This window comes from Sapajus apella, unplaced genomic scaffold, assembly GCF_009761245.1.
Source record: "Sapajus apella isolate SASKATOON/1434 unplaced genomic scaffold, GSC_monkey_1.0 scaffold211, whole genome shotgun sequence".
Lineage (NCBI taxonomy): Eukaryota > Metazoa > Chordata > Mammalia > Primates > Cebidae > Sapajus > Sapajus apella.
Window position 1 is genome coordinate 802,079 of NW_022437151.1, and position 20,585 is coordinate 822,663.

The 20,585-nt window shown below is 42.7% G+C and overlaps 1 protein-coding gene and 1 pseudogene across 4 annotated transcripts in view; both read right to left on the minus strand.

Annotated features, from left to right (window-relative positions):
* LOC116544283 (RUN and FYVE domain-containing protein 1) overlaps positions 1-20,585 on the minus strand; it is a 46,789-nt gene that overhangs the window by 20,778 nt on the left and 5,426 nt on the right. For 2 of the 4 annotated variants that reach the window (XM_032270467.1, XM_032270469.1), the window contains exons 3-8: positions 14,334-14,395; positions 11,184-11,249; positions 6,999-7,068; positions 3,246-3,347; positions 2,068-2,184; positions 432-599 (exon numbers count right to left, since the gene is read on the minus strand). In XM_032270467.1, coding sequence (XP_032126358.1) covers positions 432-599; positions 2,068-2,184; positions 3,246-3,347; positions 6,999-7,068; positions 11,184-11,249; positions 14,334-14,395 — 585 coding nt within the window. Of the gene's footprint in view, positions 1-431; positions 600-2,067; positions 2,185-3,245; positions 3,348-6,998; positions 7,069-11,183; positions 11,250-13,731; positions 13,946-14,333; positions 14,396-20,585 lie in introns of those variants that run through there. The other 2 variants (XM_032270470.1, XM_032270468.1) reach the window with 2 other exon arrangements.
* LOC116544286 lies at positions 17,539-19,943 on the minus strand (annotated as a pseudogene).

Consider the following 20,585-nt stretch of genomic DNA (forward strand, 5'->3'; position numbering starts at 1 on the left):
ACACGGAGAGGCAACTAGTTACCTGTGTAAGATTAACTTAATGGTAAAGTTAGAAAAGACAATACTAAATCACATCTTTAATTCACTCCTCCATGCTTGGTATAAACAATGAATCACTGAAATAGAAGGAAAGACAGTGGAGAGACAGTGAAGATGGAAGGACAAAGTTTGGGTTTGGGTTAAGAAGACCTCTCTTTATGAGCTATGTCACCGGGGCATGTAATTTAGTCACTTGGTTCGGCCTTGTCATTTCCATTTCCATTTCTCAGGGACTGCTCTGATGATAAAAATCAATAACACATAATAGGTCCTATGAACAGGTCTGACATATACAAAGGGCTCTATGTGTCTATTCAATCATTCTATAAGAATGACACAAGACAGGCAAGCAGTAGAAACCAGGCTGTGCTATGGACAAAGCCAACTCCCACCTGAGCTTTGTGAAACATCTGTAAATTAATCGCTTTGACTTCTTCCAGCTGCTGGCGGAGGGCAACTAGCGTGTCCTGCTTCTCGTGGGTGTCCTTTTCCAGTAACTTCATTGCAATTTCCATTTCGGTTTTCATTCCAATTTGTAACTCCAGTTCTTTTTCCAGTTCCTTACAAGGATATTTACAAGGAAAATGTTATTAAAATAGATCACACAAATGTATTTAATTGTGGTTGAATCTCAGGCAATGCTTAAAATACAAACTGAAGGCCTGGCCGTGGACTGTGTGGCTCACACCTGTAATTCCAACACTTTGGGAGGCCAAGGCAGGTGGGTCACCTGAGGTCAGGAGTTCGTGACCAGCCTGTCCAACATGGTGAAACCCTATTTCTACTAAAAATACAAAAAATTAGCTGGGTGCAGTAGTGGGTGCCTGTGATCCCAGCTACTAGGGAGGCTGAGAGGAGAATCGCTTGAATCCAGGAGGCAGAAGTTGCAGTGAGCTGAGATTGTGCCACTGCACTCCGGTCTGGGTGACAGGGCAAGACTTCATCTCAAAAAAAAAAAACAAAAAAAAACCCAACAAAAAACAAAATACAAACTGAAGGCTGGGTGGGGTGGCTCAGGCCTGTAATCTCAACACTTTGGGAGGCCCAGGCAGGTGGATCACTTGAGGCCAGGATTTCGAGAGCAGCCTGGCCAACAAAGCAAAACCCCATCTCTACTAAAAATACAAAGATTAGCCAGTGTGGTGGTGTGCGCCTGTAATCTCAGCTACTTAGGAGGCTGAGGCATGAGAATTGCTTGAATCCGGGAGGCAGAGGTTGCAGTGACCTGAGATCACACCACCACTGCACTACAGCCTGGGTGATAGGGTGAGACTGTCTTAAAGAAAAAAACAAAATAAAACAAACAAACTGAAGGTGAGAATAGGTGAGGGAGATTGAAAAGAGTCTGTCTGGAGCAGGATTAGATGGCGTTTCCCCCTTTTCCTTACTGTACGGTTAAAGCTGGCTCCATATCGTCAACAGAAAGCTGGTCAGTGACTGGATGAGCCTAGGTTCTAGCAACCATGTTTTCCACACCCACAGATCAGAATGCATGGTCTCAAAGAATATCTGTCTTGTTAGAGTGCTGGAGGTGATCTGATAGTGCAATGTTAGAATTTCTGGAATGGTTTGCTAGCTTATAGCAACAAAAGTGCAACCATTTTGAAATGGTTCTGTCCTGACCCAGGACATGTTTCCCTGCATCCATGCAAAGAAGCAAAGAAACAAAGCAGGCACAAGAACAGTGTTTATAAGTAACTTCTGTCACTGATGCACAGGTTGAGTGGAAATAGATAGGCCAGAGGCTATGACTGAGAAGTGTATTGTCTAAGAAACCATGAATCTGGTCTCATAGCAATCCCTGAACAAAATTTATAAAACAGGAAAAAATGTAGGTGACAATCCACAACTGAGTTGTAAACATAGGTTTTTTTTTTTTTGTTTGTTTTGTTTTTTTAAATAAACAGCTTCTGACTTTCTGTGAGCATCAGCAGGGTTAAGCATGTCTGTGAAAAGTGCTGACAGAATTAACTTAGAGGGCTACTGGGAAGCTCTTTCTAAAGACACTGAGTAGTCTTGCACACTCACCAACCGGACTTTCTTCTCCTCCTTTAGCTGCTTCCACACATCACTATACATTTCATCCAGACCTTGCCGGGTTTGCTTGTAAGTCTCCAGCTCAACTTTGGTATCCTGTTTTGTTATCTATATCAAACAAGGACACCAAGAGGAACTGTTTGCTTATGGAAAGCAAGCTAATTACAAAGTATTTAAAAATATACCACAATTTAAAAAAATAAGGTAATTTTTATTTTTTAAGCATGATAGAAAAAGGTTAAAATTTTAGATATCAGAACTTGAAGATAAAGAATGAGAGTAAGTCAACAGATATTTGAAAAGTAAGTTCATAGGCTGGGTGCAGTGGCTCATACCTATAATCCCAGCACTTTGGGAAGCCCAGGCAGGTGGATCACTTGAGGCCAGGGGCTTGAGATCAGCTGAGCAACATGGCAAAACTCTGTCTCTACTAAAAATACAAAAATCAGTTGGGTGTGGTGGCATGCGCCTGTAATTCCAGCTGCTCGGGAGGCCGAGGCAGGAAAATCACTTGAACCCGGGAGGTGGAGGGTGCAGTGAGCAAGAGATCATGCCACAGCATTCCAGCCTGGGCAACAGAGCAAGACTCTGTTTCAAATAAAAAAAAGTTACGTTCATAAAGAAATTTAAATTTAATTTTCTTTAAAACAGAACAAGGCTCAATTCACAGGAAAAGCTCTCATTCAACCCATCATCCAGTATTTATGAACATGTTTTTAGCACTGAGTGACTTTAAAAGTGAATCAGACATGGTCTCTATCCTCAAGGTATCGGGTGACAGAGCTGCAAGCCAACAATTCTACCAAACAGCAAATGGACTGTATCATGGAAGGACACAAAGAGCCATGGGAATATGGGAGGAGGGCCCAGGCCCACCCATGGCCCCGGGATGGCATCACAGAGGACATGGCATGTGAGTGGATGCTGAAAAACGAGCAGGAACTTTGGCATGCAAAGGCCCATAGGCCAGGCAGGGAGTCCCCGTCCAAGTGATCCAGGTGGTCTCAGAGTGACGTGGGCAGGGATGGCGGTGAGAGGCACTTTCTGACATCAAGCAAAGTACCTTTGCATTCTGAAGACTGGGTCATTATTAAGCTATGGACTTGAGATTGACAATAGCTGTGTCTGAATAAGAAACTTGCTGTCCAACTGTAAGGTCAATTTCTCACCTCTACACTCTTTTCACTTCTTTCTCGAATTAATTCATTTTGTTCTCTTAACTGCTGCTGTTCTTCTTGAAGTGAACAAATTCGGTCTGTTGCAGCTGAAAGCTGATTAAGGAAAATTTTAACAGTTCTTAACATCAAAATTAATCTTACTGTTCAAATTAAAAACTAACATTAATTTGGTATCTTCACAGTTGACAATATTTTTTCACAGGTTTGATATTTTATTTTCTTGTTTTCAACAGGTAATAATATATGGTTCCAAATTCCAAAGACATGAAAATGTATATAGCACAATCTCTCCTCCACCCATGCCCCTAGCCATCTCTGCCCTCTCCAAGCTTTCTCCCCTTTTACAAAAATGATAGCAGACTGCTTAATGTGGACAAAGATTTATAGACATGAAAAATTAGAAACAGCCTGAATGTTTACTATTAGAGAAATAGTTAAATCATAGTGGAAGCATAAAACAGAACTATGTAGTCAATAAAATGTTTACAAAAGCTTTTAATGACTTGAGAACATACTTAAGATATAATAATAGGGAAAAAGGTTACACCGTATGTGCTCCCCTGTATTAAAAGAAAAATCAACTACATTAAAAATGGTTAAGAAAAGACAAAGTGACTGGATGCAGTGGCTCACACCTGTAATCCCAGCACTTTGGGAGGCTGAGGTGGTCAGATTGCTTGAGCCCAGGAGTTCGAGACCAGCCTGGGCAACATGGTGAAACTCCGTCTCTACAAAAAATACAAAATCAGCCAGCCGTGATGTCTCATGCCTGTAATCCCAGCTACTTAGGAGGCTGAGGTGGGAGGATGGCTTGAGCCCACGAGACAGAGGTTGTAATGAGCCAAGATTATGCCACTGCACTCCAGCCTGGGTGACAAAGCCAGATCCTGTCTCAAAAAAAAAAAGGAAAGATGGAGCCATTTTATTATTTTTATTTCAAATAACAAAATGATAAGAACAGTTGTCACTTAGTAAAGGGATAATGGGCTTTTTTTTTCTGACTCTTCATTCTTTCCAGTTTTTCTAGATAATAATCAGTGAAAGTATATTTAAATCCCTAGAGGGAGAATTACAGAATTTGCAGGGAGGAATAAAAAACAAATCATTGAAGATATGCCCGAGAAGACCTCTTCTTCCCCTGGAAGGACTTCTCATGGCTGAAGGAAAAGCATAAGGAAGCAGGACACTGTGAGGGACCTGCCTAAGGAGAGCCTGTCGCAAGAGGCGAGGCAGATGAATAAACACACCAACCAGCCCCTCCTTATTCCAGCCTCATTACACAGCATGCAGAGAGGAAGGTGGAGCTAGGTAGAAAGAAGCAAGATCTCTGTCCTTAGTATTTGGCTGGGCTCTCATTCACTAGTGGAGGGACCTAGAAACACCTAATGCCTCACTTTCTCTGTGAACAGCATCTAAAACTCCTGATAATTACTCTCTACTTAGACTCAGAACCCAGGCCTGGGGTTTCTACACATAATTGCTGTGTCCAAAATAAGAAACATCAAGGCTTTAAAAGGCGTGTTAGTTGCCCAGAGGGAAGAAGCAGGCAAAAAACATAAACTAATTCCCATTCCACTCTCTGGAGATGCAGAGAGCACACCCTGAAGAGAGTTATGCTTTTCACTAAGCATATTTCTTTCCTTTTAATGAGACAGGGTGTCACTCTGTCTCACTGTAGCCTCAAACTCCTAGGCTCAAGTGATCCTCCCACCTCAGCCTCCTAAGTAGCTGGGAGTACAGGTGTGTGCCACCACAACTAATTTTTAAATTTTTTGTAGAGACAGGGTATTGCCATGTTGCCCTTGCTGGTCTCAAACTCCTGGGCTCAAGCGAGCCTTCCACCTCGGCCCTCCAAAGAGCTGAGATTTACAGGCATGAGCCACCACGCCTGGCAGAAACACATTTTCTATCACAACCATTTGCCTTTAAAGAAAACATAGCCCAAGCTGGGCACGGTGACTCACGTCTGTAATCCTAACACTTTGGGAGGCCAAGGTGTGTGGCTCACTTTAGCCTAGGAGTTTGAGAACAACCTGGGCAACAAAGTGAGATCCCATCTCTACAAAAAGTTAAAAAATTAGCCAGGTATTGGTGGTGTGTGCCTAGAGTCCCAGCTACTAAGGAGGTTGAGGCAGGAGGGTCTCTTTAGCCCAGGAGTCTGAGGTTACAGTAAGCTATGACTGTGCCACTGCATTCCAGCCTGGATGACAGAGTGAGATCCTGTCTCAAAAAGCAAAACAACCCCACATAACTCTGTTTAGTTTCAAAAGCTAAACTGGACGTTCACCAAAGCACGCCATCTTGTCTGAGATACAGTGAATCTACTTGTTCTAAAATCAAACAACTCTGGGAGTGCTCCCACATGCCAAGTGTTATCCTAAGCACATCTAAAGGATATTAATCGCCAGGCACGGTGGCTCACGCCTGTAATCCCAGCACTTTGGGAGGCCAAGGTGGGTGGATCACAAGGTCAAGAGATCAAGACCATCCTGGTCAACATGGTGAAGCCCCGTTTCTACTAAAAATACAAAAAATTAGCTGGGCGTGGTGGCGCGTGCCTGTAATCCCAGCTACTCAGGAGGCTGAGGCAGGAGAATTGCCTGAACCCAGGAGGCGGAGGTTGCGGTGAGCCGAGATCGCGCCATTGCACTCCAGCCTGGGTAAGAAGAGCGAAACTCCGTCTCAAAAAAAAAAAAAAAGGATATTAATCTTAGTCTTTACAACAGTATTGTAAAGTATGTATTATTACCTAATTTGGAGGTGAGAAAAGTGAGGCTGAACGACTGATCTACCTAACATCTGAGGCTCAAAGGCCTGCCTACCAAGGCGACTGTGAAGCCTCCAATTCTAAGTTCCATGAAGTTTCTCCCATGACACCCCCATCTATGATACTGTCTTGAATTTCCTTCTACTCACACCAATCTGAGTGCCTTTCCTGAAAGACTTTCAGGGCTGGCGCCTCAGGAAGCAGCAGTCAGCATAAAGGGAGCCTTACACGGGGTTTCTCGTTATAGAGGTGTGCTCTGAGGCTCTCTTTTCTGCTGTAACCTGCCTCCATGCTGTGGAGGTGTTCCTTCTTAAGCCCCTCTCAGAGCCCTCATCCTTCCAGGTGGGAGGCCTGGGCGGCCAGGGACAGCTACCTGTGGAAAGCCTCAGAAGAGCACCCCCCCTCCTGCTAACAGGAGACAAGATGCGTCTACCAAGGAGCCTGCTGGGCAGCTAACACAGCAAGCTCTATTCCTCGGCCTCAGCCCTCCTTTGTCCTGTCCTTCCATTCTCTCTTCCTAGTGAGGAAACAGAGAAAGACCACACTGTGGGGAGGCTGGTTGCACGCTCCTGAGGCCAAAGCAGAAGGGGTGGGCTAGGATGCTTATTCCTTATGACAGAGTCTGTGCTTTCTGGACAGCAAGGGGCATACGGCATCATAGGAAGGGCAGAAAAAGAGGACACGGCACTTCCACAACAGAAGCTGGGCTTTCCCAAACAGGATTTCCTTCTATGGGATGACTTTGAGGTGATAAAATCGAAGTCACTCAGAACTGGCTTGTGATCAGCTGCAGTGTCTTATGGAGTGCCTCAGACAGGACAGAACATAGACATTCTCCTGTCCCACATGGGGCAACTGGTGGCTCACAAGTCCCCTTCCCACCAGCAAGAAGCTCTACTTACACAGACCGACTGCCCCATTTCTCTTAACCTTGGGTCATTCTGTTTTGTCTAAAAATTTCAATAAAACTTACAAACCTCTTCTTGAAGCTTTGAATTAGTCTTTTCCAAGCCATCTATCTTGGTTTGAAGATCCCCAACTGTGCAGCTGTAGAAAATAATAATATTAGGTAAACATAAACTTATAAAAACTGACTGTTTCCTCAACCCGTAAACAATAAGAGAGATTCCTAGATTTCCTGTATTAAATGGAAAGGCAAAGGAGTCTCCAATTAACACAGAGAAGATGAGAATTCTAAATATACATATGCGACATACTTTTCAGTAAGTTTTATCCCTAAAATACACTCTTTTTTTTGAGACGAAGTCTCGCTCTGTTGCCCAGGCTAGAGTGCAGTGGAGTGATCTCAGCTCATTGCAACCTCTGGCTCCCGGGTTCAAGCGATTCTCCAGCCTCAGCCTCCCAAGTAGCTAAGACTACAGGTATGTGCCACTGCACCTGGCTAATTTTTTTTTTATTTTTAGTAGAGACGGGGTTTCACCATATTTGCCAGGGTGGTCTCAAATTCCTGACCTCAGGTGACGCTGCCTGCCTTGGCCTTCCAAAGTGCTGAGATTACAGGTGTGAGCCACTGTGCCCGGCTTATTTCTTTTTTAGTCATTTAGAAAAAGAATTTTTTTCTCCCAACACAAAAGGTGATAGAAACCAAAATGTGCTGGCAGTCATATACCTAAAATAAAATTCATTAACAAGGTATTGGTATTTTGGGGTAAAAAGATCCAGGATATTTTAAAATACCTTTTATACTTTCCCCATTTAAAAAATATTCTTTAAGTAATATGTACTACTTTTTTCTTTTTTGTTTTTGAAACAGGGTCTTGCTCTCTGTTGCCCAGGTTGGAGTGCAGTGGTGTGATCATGGCTCACTGCAGCCTTGACCTCCCAGGCTCAAGTGATCCTCCCACCTTGCCACCATGTCAAGCTAAAGTTTGTATGTTTTTTGGAGACGTGGGGTTTCACTATGTTGCCCAGGCTAATCTTGAACTCCTGGGCTCAAGGTATCCTCCTCCTGCCTCAGCCTCCCAAACTGCTGACATTATAGGCGTGAGCTTCCATGCCTGGCCTCTATGCACTTTAAATACATCAACTCATTTAATCTTCCCCACAATTTGATGAGGTAGATCCTACTGTTAGCCTATTTTACAGACAAGGCAGCCATAATTTTACATAAAAGAATTAACTCAAGTTTACACAACTACAAAGGGCTGCTGGCATCTGAACCCAGGGGATTTGGCTCTAGAGCCTGTACTTCTGGGCAACAGGCCATGCTGCCAAAGACCAGTCCCTGTTGCCAGTGAGTGGGGAACAAAGAAATAAACTTGGTAGGGCTAATGAACCAAGGTTTAGGAACCAGGAGCAAATATAAAAATACAAAGACACGAAATGAAAAAGGGAAAAAAACAAAGATACAGAGGGAATTAAAAATTTTAAGAGTATACAATTTTAAGAGTCAATTCTGTGCCAACTTGACAACTTAGAAAATACCTCCAAATTTTATATTTTTTCTTAAAAATATAAATGACCAAAGAAAGATATATCCTCAAAAGAAAACCTAATGAACTAACAACTAAAAAGCTAGTAAGGCACTGCCTCATAAATGCTTTAAGCTTCATTTTTTTTTTTTTTGTTTTGAGATGGAGTCTCGCTCTGTTGCCCAGGTTGGAGTCCAGTGGCATGATCTTGGCTCACTGCAACCTCTGCTCCCTGGGTTCAACCAATTCCCCTGCTTCAACCTCAAGTAGGTGGGACTACATGTGCCCAACACCACGCCCAGCTAATTTTTGTATTTTTAGCAGAGACAGGGTTTTACCATGTTGGCCAGACTGGTCTCAAACTCCTGATCTCAGGTAATCTAACCACCTCCTGTATCACAGGGATAAGGTGTGAGATTACAGGTGTGAGCCACTGTGCCCGGCTACTTCATATTTTCAAGGGACAAATAATGCCCATGATCTAGAAACTGTTCCCAGGCATAAGGCAAAGCTTACTAATTCATTTTGCAATGCTACATAAGCCTGATATGATGGCAGATAAAGAAAACTATAAAATTCCCAGAAAGTCAAGTTACCTATTAAAAGGATAACTGAATTATTAAAACTATAATCCTGGCTGAACAAGGTGGCTCATGCCTATAATCCCAGCACTTTGGAGGCTAAGTGGGGAGGACCGCTTGAGGACAAGAATTTGAGACCACTCTGGGCAACAAATTGAGACCCTATCTCTACAAAAAATTAGCCAGGTGTGGTGGTGTGTACTTGTAGTTCCTGCTACTTGGAAGGTTAAGGTGGGCAAATCACCCGAGCCCAGGGAGGTGGAAGCTGCAGTGAGCCATGATTGTACCACTGTACTCCAGCCTGGATGACAGTCTAAGCCACTTGTCTCAAAAAAATCATAATAAAAAATGATCAAGTGGAGTTTATCCCTGTAATACAGGAAAGACCCAGTGTGAAGATGTCCATTAATAAAATATACCACACAGTAGATTAAGGGATAAAAACCATGATTATTTTAATGGACACTAAAAGGCATTTGATAAAATTCAATATCTATCTTTTTTTATTTTTTTTTTTTTTTGAGATGGAGTTTTGCTCTTGTTGCCCAGACTGGAGTGCAATGGTGTGATCTTGGCTCACCACAACCTCTGCCTCCCAGGTTCAAGCGATTCCCCTGCCTCAGCCTCCTGGGTAGCTGAAATTACAGGCATGTGCCATCACACCTGGCTAATTTTGTATTTTTAGTAGAGACAGGGTTTCTCCATGTTGGTCAGGCTGGTCTCAAACTCCCAACCTCAGGTGATCCACCCACCTCAGCCTCCCAAAGTGTTGGTATTACAGGCGTAAGCCACAGTGCCTGGCCTATTTCTTTTTATTTTTTTATTTTTTATTTTTTTATAGGTGGAGTTTCGCTCTTGTTACCCAGGCTGGAGTGCAATGGCGCGATCTCGGCTCACCGCAACCTCCGCCTCCTGGGTTCAGGCAATTCTCCTGCCTCAGCCTCCTGAGTAGCTGGGATTACAGGCACGTGCCACCATGCCCAGCTAATTTTTTGTAGTTTTAGTAGAGACGGGGTTTCACCGTGTTGACCAGGATGGTCTCGATCTCTTGACCTCGTGATCCACCCGCCTCGGCCTCCCAAAGTGCTGGGATTACAGGCTTGAGCCACCGCGCCCGGCCCGCCTGGCCTATTTCTTATAAATATTCTCAATAAACTAGGAATCGACCAAAAACCTTTTTCAAAAAATAGCCACCAGCACAGTTAAGAAGAGCTCCAGGCTGGGTGTGGTGGCTTACGCCTATAATCCTAGCACTTTGGGCGGCTGAGGCAGGAGGACTGCTTGAGTGCAAGAGTTCGAGATCAGTCTGGGCAACATGGCAAACCCCTGTCTCTACAAAAATTAGCCAGGACGGGTGGTGCGTGCCTGTAGTCCCAGCTGCCCAGGAGGCTGAGGTGGGAAAATAAACTGCTTGAGCCTGGGAAATCGAGGCTACAGTGAGCCGAGACACCCTGTCAAAAAAAAAAAAATAAAAATAAAAATAAAAAACAGCCCCAAAGTGATGTGTCCCTAACTATATTGGAAGGAACATGTTGGCTTCTTCACCTGATTTTTGGGGCCAGAGAGGCTGCCCCTAAGGAGAACTGTAATATGCAATGTACTCTCTAGAGAGGACTCAGAAATGGAATGACATGTCTCTCTGCATTCCCCACGAATACCTCCAAGGATTAGTATTTCATGAAACATATCCACAGATTTCCAGCAAAAATTTAAAAAAATCAAGATAAAGATGCCTGTGATCACTAGTATGTTGCTCTGGAGAGCCTAGCCCAGTGGTTCTCGACTCTTTTTCCTGCCGTAATGCACTGGGTGCTGTGTGCCAATTCCCAGCAGCAATAGTGCTTGCCATGATGGGATTTCCAACCACAAAGCTATGGGGTGAGAAGTAGAGAGTCAAGGTTTAATGTAGTTATTTTTCTGTATTATATAACTGCATAAAGCACAGAATAAAGATTTCCCAAGCATTTATCAAGAAGAAACATACTTCTCCAGTTTGTACAAATAAATGTTGCCTGAATGATGGCCTTTTTTTCTTGGTTTGAAAACAAGTTATTTATAAATATACGGCAACTCAAAGAAGTTCCATGCAACAATGATAGAATACTGAGTATGTAACTGTCACGCTGAAAAAAAAAAAAAAGAGTCTTACCTCAAGTGCCGGTTAAGTTCTTCCACATAATTTTTTTGATCAAGGACATCAGTAATTCTTTCATGCCTTTTAAAAGGAGTACAAAAAGGGATACTTTTTAAAAAAATTCATGGTTAATACTTTGTAACTGTTCCCCAACCTTCCAATCACCTTGTAGAAGTACCAATGTCTTCAAGAAACCAAGAGACAGCCAGAGCTTAGTAACATCCACATTCCCAGAGTACAGAGAGCAAGGCCGGTCAGGGACACAGTAGCCAGTGCCTCCAGGGCCAGGCTGCCAGGAGAGTGGGCCCCCTGCAGACCAAGGTTTCAGGAAGCAAGCAAGGTGAAAATACCAACCTGCCACATGCAAATGGCTTTGGAAGTGGCAGATAACACAACCCTTATTATACTGAAGGAAAGGAGAGCATGAAACTTTTCAAAACACCAAGCGGATCAGTCTAAAGTCTAGGGCAGTTTGGGTTAAAAAAAAATTATTTATGCTCATTTCTACAGGAACAGAGAAAGAAAAAAATAAAAATAAAAAGTGCTGTAATCTCAGCACTTTGGGAGGCCAAGGCAGGTGGATCGCTTGAGTCCAGGATTTTAAGGCCAGCCTGGGCAACATATTGAAACCCTGTCTCTAAAAAAATACAAAAATTAGCTGGGCATGGTGATGCACACCTATAGTCCCAGCTACTCCTGTGGTCCCTCCACCTCCTAAGGTGGCAGATTGCTTGAACCCAGGAGGTTGAAGCTACACTGAGTGATGACCATGCCACTGCACTCTAACCTGGGTGACAGAGTAAGATCGTGAGGCAAAAAAAAAAAAAAAAAAAAAAAGAGATAAACATTTTAAAGTTAGGTTCTCCTAATTTTTCTTTCTCTCTCTCTTTTTTTTTTTTAATGGAGCATCAGGCAATCAAGGCTCTCCTAATTTCTTTACATACATATATCCATATGTAATCCACATAAAAGGGGATTATCCTACACAGGTTCATGACATGGGTGCTGTGTTTGTTTTCTGGTATAGTCATATTTTTCCTTTAACTTGCTCTGCTCTCCAGGTTGCCCATACTGATAGCCTGTGGAGTATGCTTTTTTTTTTTTTGACACAGCTTGTTCTGTTATCAGGCAGGAGTGCAGAGGTACAATCTCAGCTCACTGCAACCTCCACCTTCCCAGTTCAAGTGATTCTCCTGCCTCAGCCTCCTGAGTAGCTGGGACTACAAGTGCCAGCTACCATGCCCAGCTAATTTTTGTATTTTTAATAGAGACGGGGTTTCACCATGTTGGCCAGGATAGTCTCGATCTCTTGACCTTGTGATCTGCCCTCCTCGGCCTCCCAAAGTGTGGGGATTACAGGTGTGAGCCACCATGCCTAGCCAGAGTATCCTTCTATGTGCATATATAATCATGGTATCTATCTAATATACATGTAGTACATACAATTACAATATAAAATATATACTAGGAATTTTTTGACTTGTTTATAAAAACAGGATATATATACTCCTTAGAATCATACTTTCCTCATTCAATATAGTATAGTCTCATTCAATATACCGGTAGGAGAATTGCCTGAACTCAGGAGGCGGAGGTTGCGGTGAGCCGAGATCGTGCCATTGCACTCCAGCCTGGGTAACAAGAGCGAAACTCCGTCTCAAAAAAAAAAAAAATAATAAATAAATAAATAAATAAAAAATTTTATTTTGTGGTTACCCATGTTGGCACACGCCTGTAATCCCAGCACTTTGGGAGGCTGAGGTGGGCGGATCACCTGAGGTCTAGAGTTCGAGACCAGCCTGGCCAACACGGTGAAACCTCGTCTTTACGAAGAAAAAAAAAGTAGTTGGAAGGCAGGTTACATATGCACAAGATGAAATAGTCAAATGAAATCCCAGAGTTTACAGTGAAAACTCCCTACCATGCCTGGCTCCACTGGCAACCACTACTATAAGGTTGATATGCCAATCTAGAAATGTTCCATGCATACATATGAAAATAAAACATATAGGCTGGGTGCAGCGACTCATGCCTGTAATCTCAGCACTTTGGGAGGCAGAGTCGGGTGAAACACAAGGTCAGGAGTTCCAGACCAGCCTGGCCAACATGGTGAAACCCCCTCTCTACTAAAAATACAAAAAATTAGCTGGGTGTGGTGGCAGGTGCCTGTAATCCCAGCTACTTGGGAGGCTGAGGCAAGAGAATCAATTGAATCTGAAAGGTGGAGATTGCAGTGAGCCGAGATCGTGCTACTGCACTCCAGCCTGGGTGACAGTGCAAGACTCCATCTCAAAAAAAAAAAAAAAAGGCAGTAAAAACATATAAATATGTATGCATATCCTTTTTTATTATAACATAAACGGTAGTATGTTATAGTCCCCCCCCCCAACTTATTTTAAAAGAATACTCTTGTTATCAAGGGTGAGGGAGAGTTATACAGTGGCATAAAAAGACATCTAAAACACAACGATTAAAGAACAAGTCCAAGGGCAACTTATATAGTTCTAGCCCATTTATATTTGAACAAATGGTCAAGCAAAATACACGACCAACAAACAAATACTTGCAAGGCATTGAACAGTCTTGGAAGGAGCCGTAAGGGTAGTTTCCTCTGAGGGGAGTGGGATTGACATGGAGGCGCTGGGACAATGTGAATGGGGAAATTCCACCTGCACTCTATTCTGCAGAGCCAAATTCCTTAATGAGAATAATGCATTGCTTCTGCACTTAAAAATAACTAAACAGAATCTAAAATCTCAAAGCAAAAACAAGAAAAAGTGTTCTTTGCCAGAATTTTTTAATAATTTTTTTTTTTTTTTGCAGAGAAGAGCCTCATTACCTGTTCTGCAGGTGGGGGAAAACACCCAGCGTGCGCATATCCAACCCAGAAAGCCGCCTCCAGCTCCAGCTCCACTAGTGTGAAAACAGCAGACACACCCAACTTGCCCTGCCCACCTCCACCAGGCCCAATCACAGAGTCCGACCCCAAGTCCCCAGTCACGCAGTCCGATCTGGGTTTGCTCCTTCCCCCGAAATTCCCCACCCCTACCACCCCTCAGGCTTGAGGTCTCCGCTAGCCATCTGGAGACCCCGTGCTAGGCTAGGCCCAAAGACCCGCCTTTGCCAGAATTTTATTAAAAATGTGACATACAACGCAGTACTTACTCCTTGCCACCATCAAGATCCTGCACATCCTTAAGGTATAGGGAAAAATCTATTACTCCAACCTAAATGAAGTAAAATGCACACGTTTAAATTCAAAAAATTTTTCTATTTTTCACAAACCTTAACAACCTTTGAAATTCAGGGTATTTACATTCTTATCTCTTTCCTATGAATATTTACCAGCTCTATGAAGTGGCAGTCAATTGAACAAACCAAAAAAACCCAACCCTACCACCTTCTAGAAGAAAAACTTAGTAGATATCAGATTTCACAGAATATTCTGAAATTTCACGACCTAGTTTAGTTTTCTCTGTTTATTCACTAATCGAATTGTTTACAAAGATCAACAAAATTATTTGTGTACAAAGTAATTATAATAAGAAAAAATATCTGGATCTCTAAAGTGGTGACCTTAGCTGACATTTCTGAGTCTTTCTTCCCCCAAATCTTGGTAAAATGGTCTAAAAAGTATTTCAGGAAAATTCTCCACTCACTAGTTGGAGAACCAAGACCCCTTACACATCTAAACATCAACAGCTTTGTCAAGAAATAAAGCACTTGAGAATGAGTAAACGAGGTCATTCTTATCTGAAATACAGGAAAACCGGGTGCCCTAATGTTCATCAATAGTTGAAATCAATCATGTTACAGCCATATCACAGAACCTATGCAACTATTAACAAAGAATGCAGTGGAGGCATGTGTGGTAATATAGAAAAGCTGGGCACAGTGACTCATGCCTCTACTCCCAGCATGCTGGGAGTCTGAGATGGGTGGATGGCTTGAGCTCAGAAGTTCAAGACCAGCCTGGGCAACACAGTGAGACTCCATGTCTACAAAAATACAAAAATTAGCCAGATGCAGTGGTACATGCCTGTAGTCCTAGCTACTTGAGAGGTGGAGGTGGGAGGATTGCCTAAGCCCTGAAGGTTGAGGCTGCAGTGAGCTGAGATCATGCCACTGCACTCCAATCTGACTGACAGAGGGAGACACTGTCTCACACACACAATAAAACAAAAGATATCCAACAAAACTCAAGGATACAATTTCAAGTAAACGAATAATATGTACAACCTCATTGTAGTAATTCTACTTATGTTGCAACCAAGGCTATGTGTAATGGTTCTAACATGTCTGGAACCTCTCTGACACACCTAACAAAAGGCAACTATATTTCCAACTTTCGACTCCGGGAGGCCTAAGTGCCTGTCTTGATGAGTAAAATGCAGCAGAAATGATGCTGTGTGACTTCGGCAGCTAGGTTAAAAAGGGTAATACATAGGCCAGGCATGGTGGCTCACGCCTGTAATCCAAGACTTTGGAGGCCAAGGTGGGCGGATCACCTGAGGTCGGGAGTTTAAGATGAGACTGGCCAACATGGTAAAACCCCGTCTTTAAAAAAAAAAAAAAAAAGGGGGGGGGAAAAATATACCTTCCACCCAGCTCTTTCTCTTGAGGCATATGCATTTGAAGTTCTGGGCTTTCATGTAAAAAGTCTTGGCTGCCCTGATGCCACAATGCTGGAGACCATGTAAAGATACAGATGTCCAAGAAACCCCTGCCATTCCAGCCTCCAGCTCCTTGGTCTTCTCAGCACAGCAGACAGACGTGGGAGACAGCAAACCTTCAGGTGATTCCAGCCCCAGCCACCATCTGACTATAATCTCATGAGCTCTTGAACAAGAACAAAACAGCTGAACCCAGTCAGCCCCCAGCTGTGAAAGATACAGTGATTGCTATTGTTTAAGTGCTGCTGACTTGTTACACAGTAATAGAAGACCAGAAAAAATTTAATTTAAAACAAAACTTATGTGTAAATAATGCATAGAAAAAGTAGAAAAGCTTCTAGAAAGATTTCCCCCAGAATCTTTACCATTACCTGTGGGAAAGGGAGAGGGACTGGGGCAGGGGTGGAGGGTGGGGTGAGAAGAGGAGGTTGAACTTCTCTTTTCACATTATACACTGTGGTACCAACTTTTTCAACAAGCAAGCATTTCTTTTATAATAAAAAACCAAATCTAAAAAAATTCAGCCAAAAAACCCAACAATAGAAAGATGAGAAAGAATTAATACCCAAAGCAAAAATTAATGGATTAGAAAGCAAATAAAGCCCTACTACCAAAGTAGAAGTGATAAATAAGAGCACTGGTTTGTCAAAGTTCAACAAAGCAGACAAATTTCTACTAAGCATGATCAATATTTAGCAAATACACATTATAAATGAGAACAGTGAGATTTTTTGAAAGCTGTAAGAGAATGTTTTCATACAATTCTAGCATAATAGATATGAATGAAATGATTTCTTTTTTTTTTTATTTTATTTATTTTTTTTATTTTTTATTTTTTGAGACGGAGTTTCGCTCTTGTTACCCAGGCTGGAGCGCAATGGCACAATCTCGGCTCACCGCAACCTCCGCCTCCTGGGTTCAGGCAATTCTCCTGCCTCAGCCTCCTGAATGAAATGATTTCTAAAAAAATTATAAATGGGCCGGGCTTGGTGGCTCACACCTGTAATCCCAGCACTTTGGGAGGCTGAGGCAGGCAGATCACGAGGTCAGGAGTTTGAGACCAGTCTGGCCAACATAGTGAAACCACATTTCTACTAAAAATACAAAAAATTTGCCAAGCCAAATGTGGTGGTATGCATCTGTAATCCCAGCTACTAGAGAGGATGAGGCAGGAATATCGCATGAACCTGGGAGACAGAGATTGCAGTGAGCTGAGATTGTGTCATTGTGTTCGAGCTCGGGGATAGTGTTAGACTTCATCTCAAAAAAAAAAAAAAAAAATTGTAAATGACTTTAAAAATTGTCCCAAGACTTAGAAAACCAATAAATTGATCAAAACTATGCAAAAAGGCAGTCAAAGAACAAAAACCAAAAAAAGGAATAAGGGTGAAGTGGTCATACCACTAAGTTCTGGCAAGACTGCAAAGAAAAAATAATTCCTGATCTAATAAACTTGTAGAAAACAGGAAAAGGAAGACTATTTTCCAGTTTATTTTATTTTATATGTTTATTTATTTATTTTTGTGACAGAGTCTTGCTCTGTTGCCCAGGCTGGAGTGCAGTGGCGTGATCTTGGTTCACTGCAGCCTCTGCTTCCCAGATTCCAGCGATTCTCCTGCCTCAGCCTCCTGGGTAGCTGGAATTACAGGTGCACGCCACCACATCTGGCTTATTTTTGTATTTTTAGTAGAGACAGCCTTTCACCATGTTGCCCAGGCTGGTCTCAAACTCCTGACCTCAGGTGATCCACCCGCCTCGGGCTCCCAAAGTGCTGGGATTATAGGTGTGAGCCACCGTGCCTGGCCTTCCAGTTTATTTTATGAGGCTAATATAATTCTGACACCAAAAGATGGCAAAGGTAGTATAGAAAATTCAGGACAGTTTCACTTAAAAGCAGCGACACAAAAATTCCAAACAAACAGTAAACATGAAATCCAAGAGTTTACAATGATCAAGTAGGGATTATTTTAGAAATTCAGGGCTAATATTCAATAAGAAACCTAGGCATTAATTCAATTATACTTATGGGTTAAAAACAGCTATGACATGTTGATAGATCCAAAAAAAAGTATTTGACAACATTCAACATTCATTTCTAATAAAAATACAAAGTAAACTGGAGTGGAACAGCACTCTCTAAACGTGAGAAACAGCAACCCTCAGAAAGCAGCATCAAACACGTATGCTTTGTGATGACACACTACAGGCACTGCCGTTCAAAACAGCACTAGACCAGAATGCTCACTCACATCTATTATCTAATTAAACTCTCAATGGAGTTTTTATTCTGGAATTTGACAAAATGATGTTCAAGTTCATCTGGCAGAATGGATGGCCCAGAAATGTTTGAAACAGAAGTACAGTAGAGTAGGCAGGCGCTTAACTATCAGAGTCTAGAATATACTATATGGCTCCCGTCATTAAAAGAATGAGCCACTGGCATAGGAACAGGGATTCAGGGATCTAACAGAAGAGTTCAGAAATAAACCAATGCATATTATGGATATTTCACATATTATAAAAGTAGACTTTCAAATTAGTAGAAAAAAGTATAATACATAAAATGACATTGAGAAAATTGGTTAACTATTTATAAAATAAATTTAGATTCCTACCTCACACTATGCCAAAACAAATGACAAAAATGTGTAAAATTTACATGTTTTACATATAAAGTGTGTAAAAAACTATCCAGGTGGAAGCAGGAAAAGGCCTTGGCCTAGCCCTCCAGGGTCCCAGACTGTGGAGATTGAAGGGGCAGGTCTGGCCTTTCCTGGGTCAGCACAGGGTACCCAGGTAGGGGCACAAGCTCACTATCCATCGGCCAGCCTAGTTGTGTTTGGAGAGGTATTCCCTGTCATCCACACTGGGCTTGATCGTCGCTGCCAGGCTTCTAGCCAGTGGGACAAATTTCCCCGTGCTCGTCCGTGTACTGGAAGGCCTGGACCAGTCACAGAGCCTCATCCACAGAGCACACCACAGGCAAATCATTAACAGTGATCTGGCAAAGGTCACCTCTGCCATCGATGATAAAGAGGCCCTGGTAGGCAATGCCCTCATCTGTTTTCAGAATGCTATAATCCTCAGACAAGCTTCCTGTCATGTCAGTAGGCAGGGGATGCTCAGGGGGCCCAAGCCTCCTTCCTTCCAGGGGCTGTAGATGATCCAAGCCAGGTGGGTGAACTGAGTCCATCGAGATGCCCAGCACTTCATAGCCCAGCTTACGGAAATCCTCGGCATGGTCGCTGAACACTATGATCTCCGTGGGCCACAGAAAAGTGAAGTCCAGAGGGTAGAAAAAGAGGATGATGTATTTCCCTTTGTAGTTGACAGCTTCGCCCCCTCTAAGACCATCCACCAGGGCAGTGGCCTTGAAGTCAGGGGCTGGCTTTCTGAGCTGTGCCTGACCAGAGGCCATGACTGAAAGCTGCATGGGTAAAGGCTGGACACACGGACAACCAAACGCGTGGACCTGCGTTCCGGCACTCCACATTTGATGTTAAAAGTTAGGGTAGTTTTTAGATAGAGAAGGACCTTCAAAGCACAATACTTTAGAAGGTATAAAGAAATCATTTGCTAAACTTGGTCGCCAAAAAATAAAAAATTTTACAGAGCAAACCACCCCCGAGAAACCAGAAAAAAAAATTCCTAACAAATAATTCCGAAAAAGAGTCAACATGCTTAGTCTTTAATAAAGAAGTACAGAAAGAAAACTCAAAAATGGACAACGGATATGAAAAATACTGAACCACCAATGATAAATAAAACACGAAAATACTTGTAAATTTGAGACAATGAGTTGTTTTGTCAATGAGACTGAAAAAGACCTAGAATGCTCATCACATCCAGTGTCAGGAGGAAATGGGTTCTCTCCCACACTGCTGGTGGGTATCTATAACGAAGACCTTTCTAGATGTCTGTTTTACATTATCTCGCAAAATGTAGGCTATATACTTTGATACAACAACTCCAAATTTATCCTAAGGAAATAAATGGACAAGAGTACAAAAAACTTTAAGGATGTTTATAATACTGGGTTTTTTTTTTTTTTCAGACAGAGTCTGGCTCTATTGCCCAAACTGGAGTGCAGTGGCATGATTACAGCTCACTGCAGCCTTGATCTCCTAGGCTCAAGCAATCCTCCTGTCTCAGTCTCCAGAGTAGCTGGGATGACAGGCAGCATGCCACCATACCTGGCTAATTTTTTTTATTTTTAGTAGAGACAAGGTCTCACTATGTTGTCCAGTGTGGTCTCAAATTCCTGGGCTCCAGTGATCCTCCTGCCTTGGCCTCCCAAAGTGTTGGGATTACAGGTGTCAGCCATGTGCCCAGCAATAATATTGTCACAATATGGAAACAATCTAAATTAATAAGGTAATTAATAAGGTACTGGTTACATAATGGGTACATTAAAAAAATGAAATACGCGGCCGGGCGCGGTGGCTCAAGCCTGTAATCCCAGCACTTTGGGAGGCCAAGGCGGGTGGATCACGAGGTCAAGAGATAGAGACCATCCTGGTCAACATGGTGAAACCTCGTCTCTACTAAAAAAAAATACAAAAAATTAGCTGGGCATGGTGGTGCGTACCTGTAATCCCAGCTACTCAGGAGGCTGAGGCAGGAGAAATGCCTGAACCCAGGAGGCGGAGGTTGCGGTGAGCCGAGATCGCGCCATTGCACTCCAGCCTGGGTAACATGAGTGAAACTCCGTCTCAAAAAAAAAAAAAAAAAAAAAAAAAAAAAG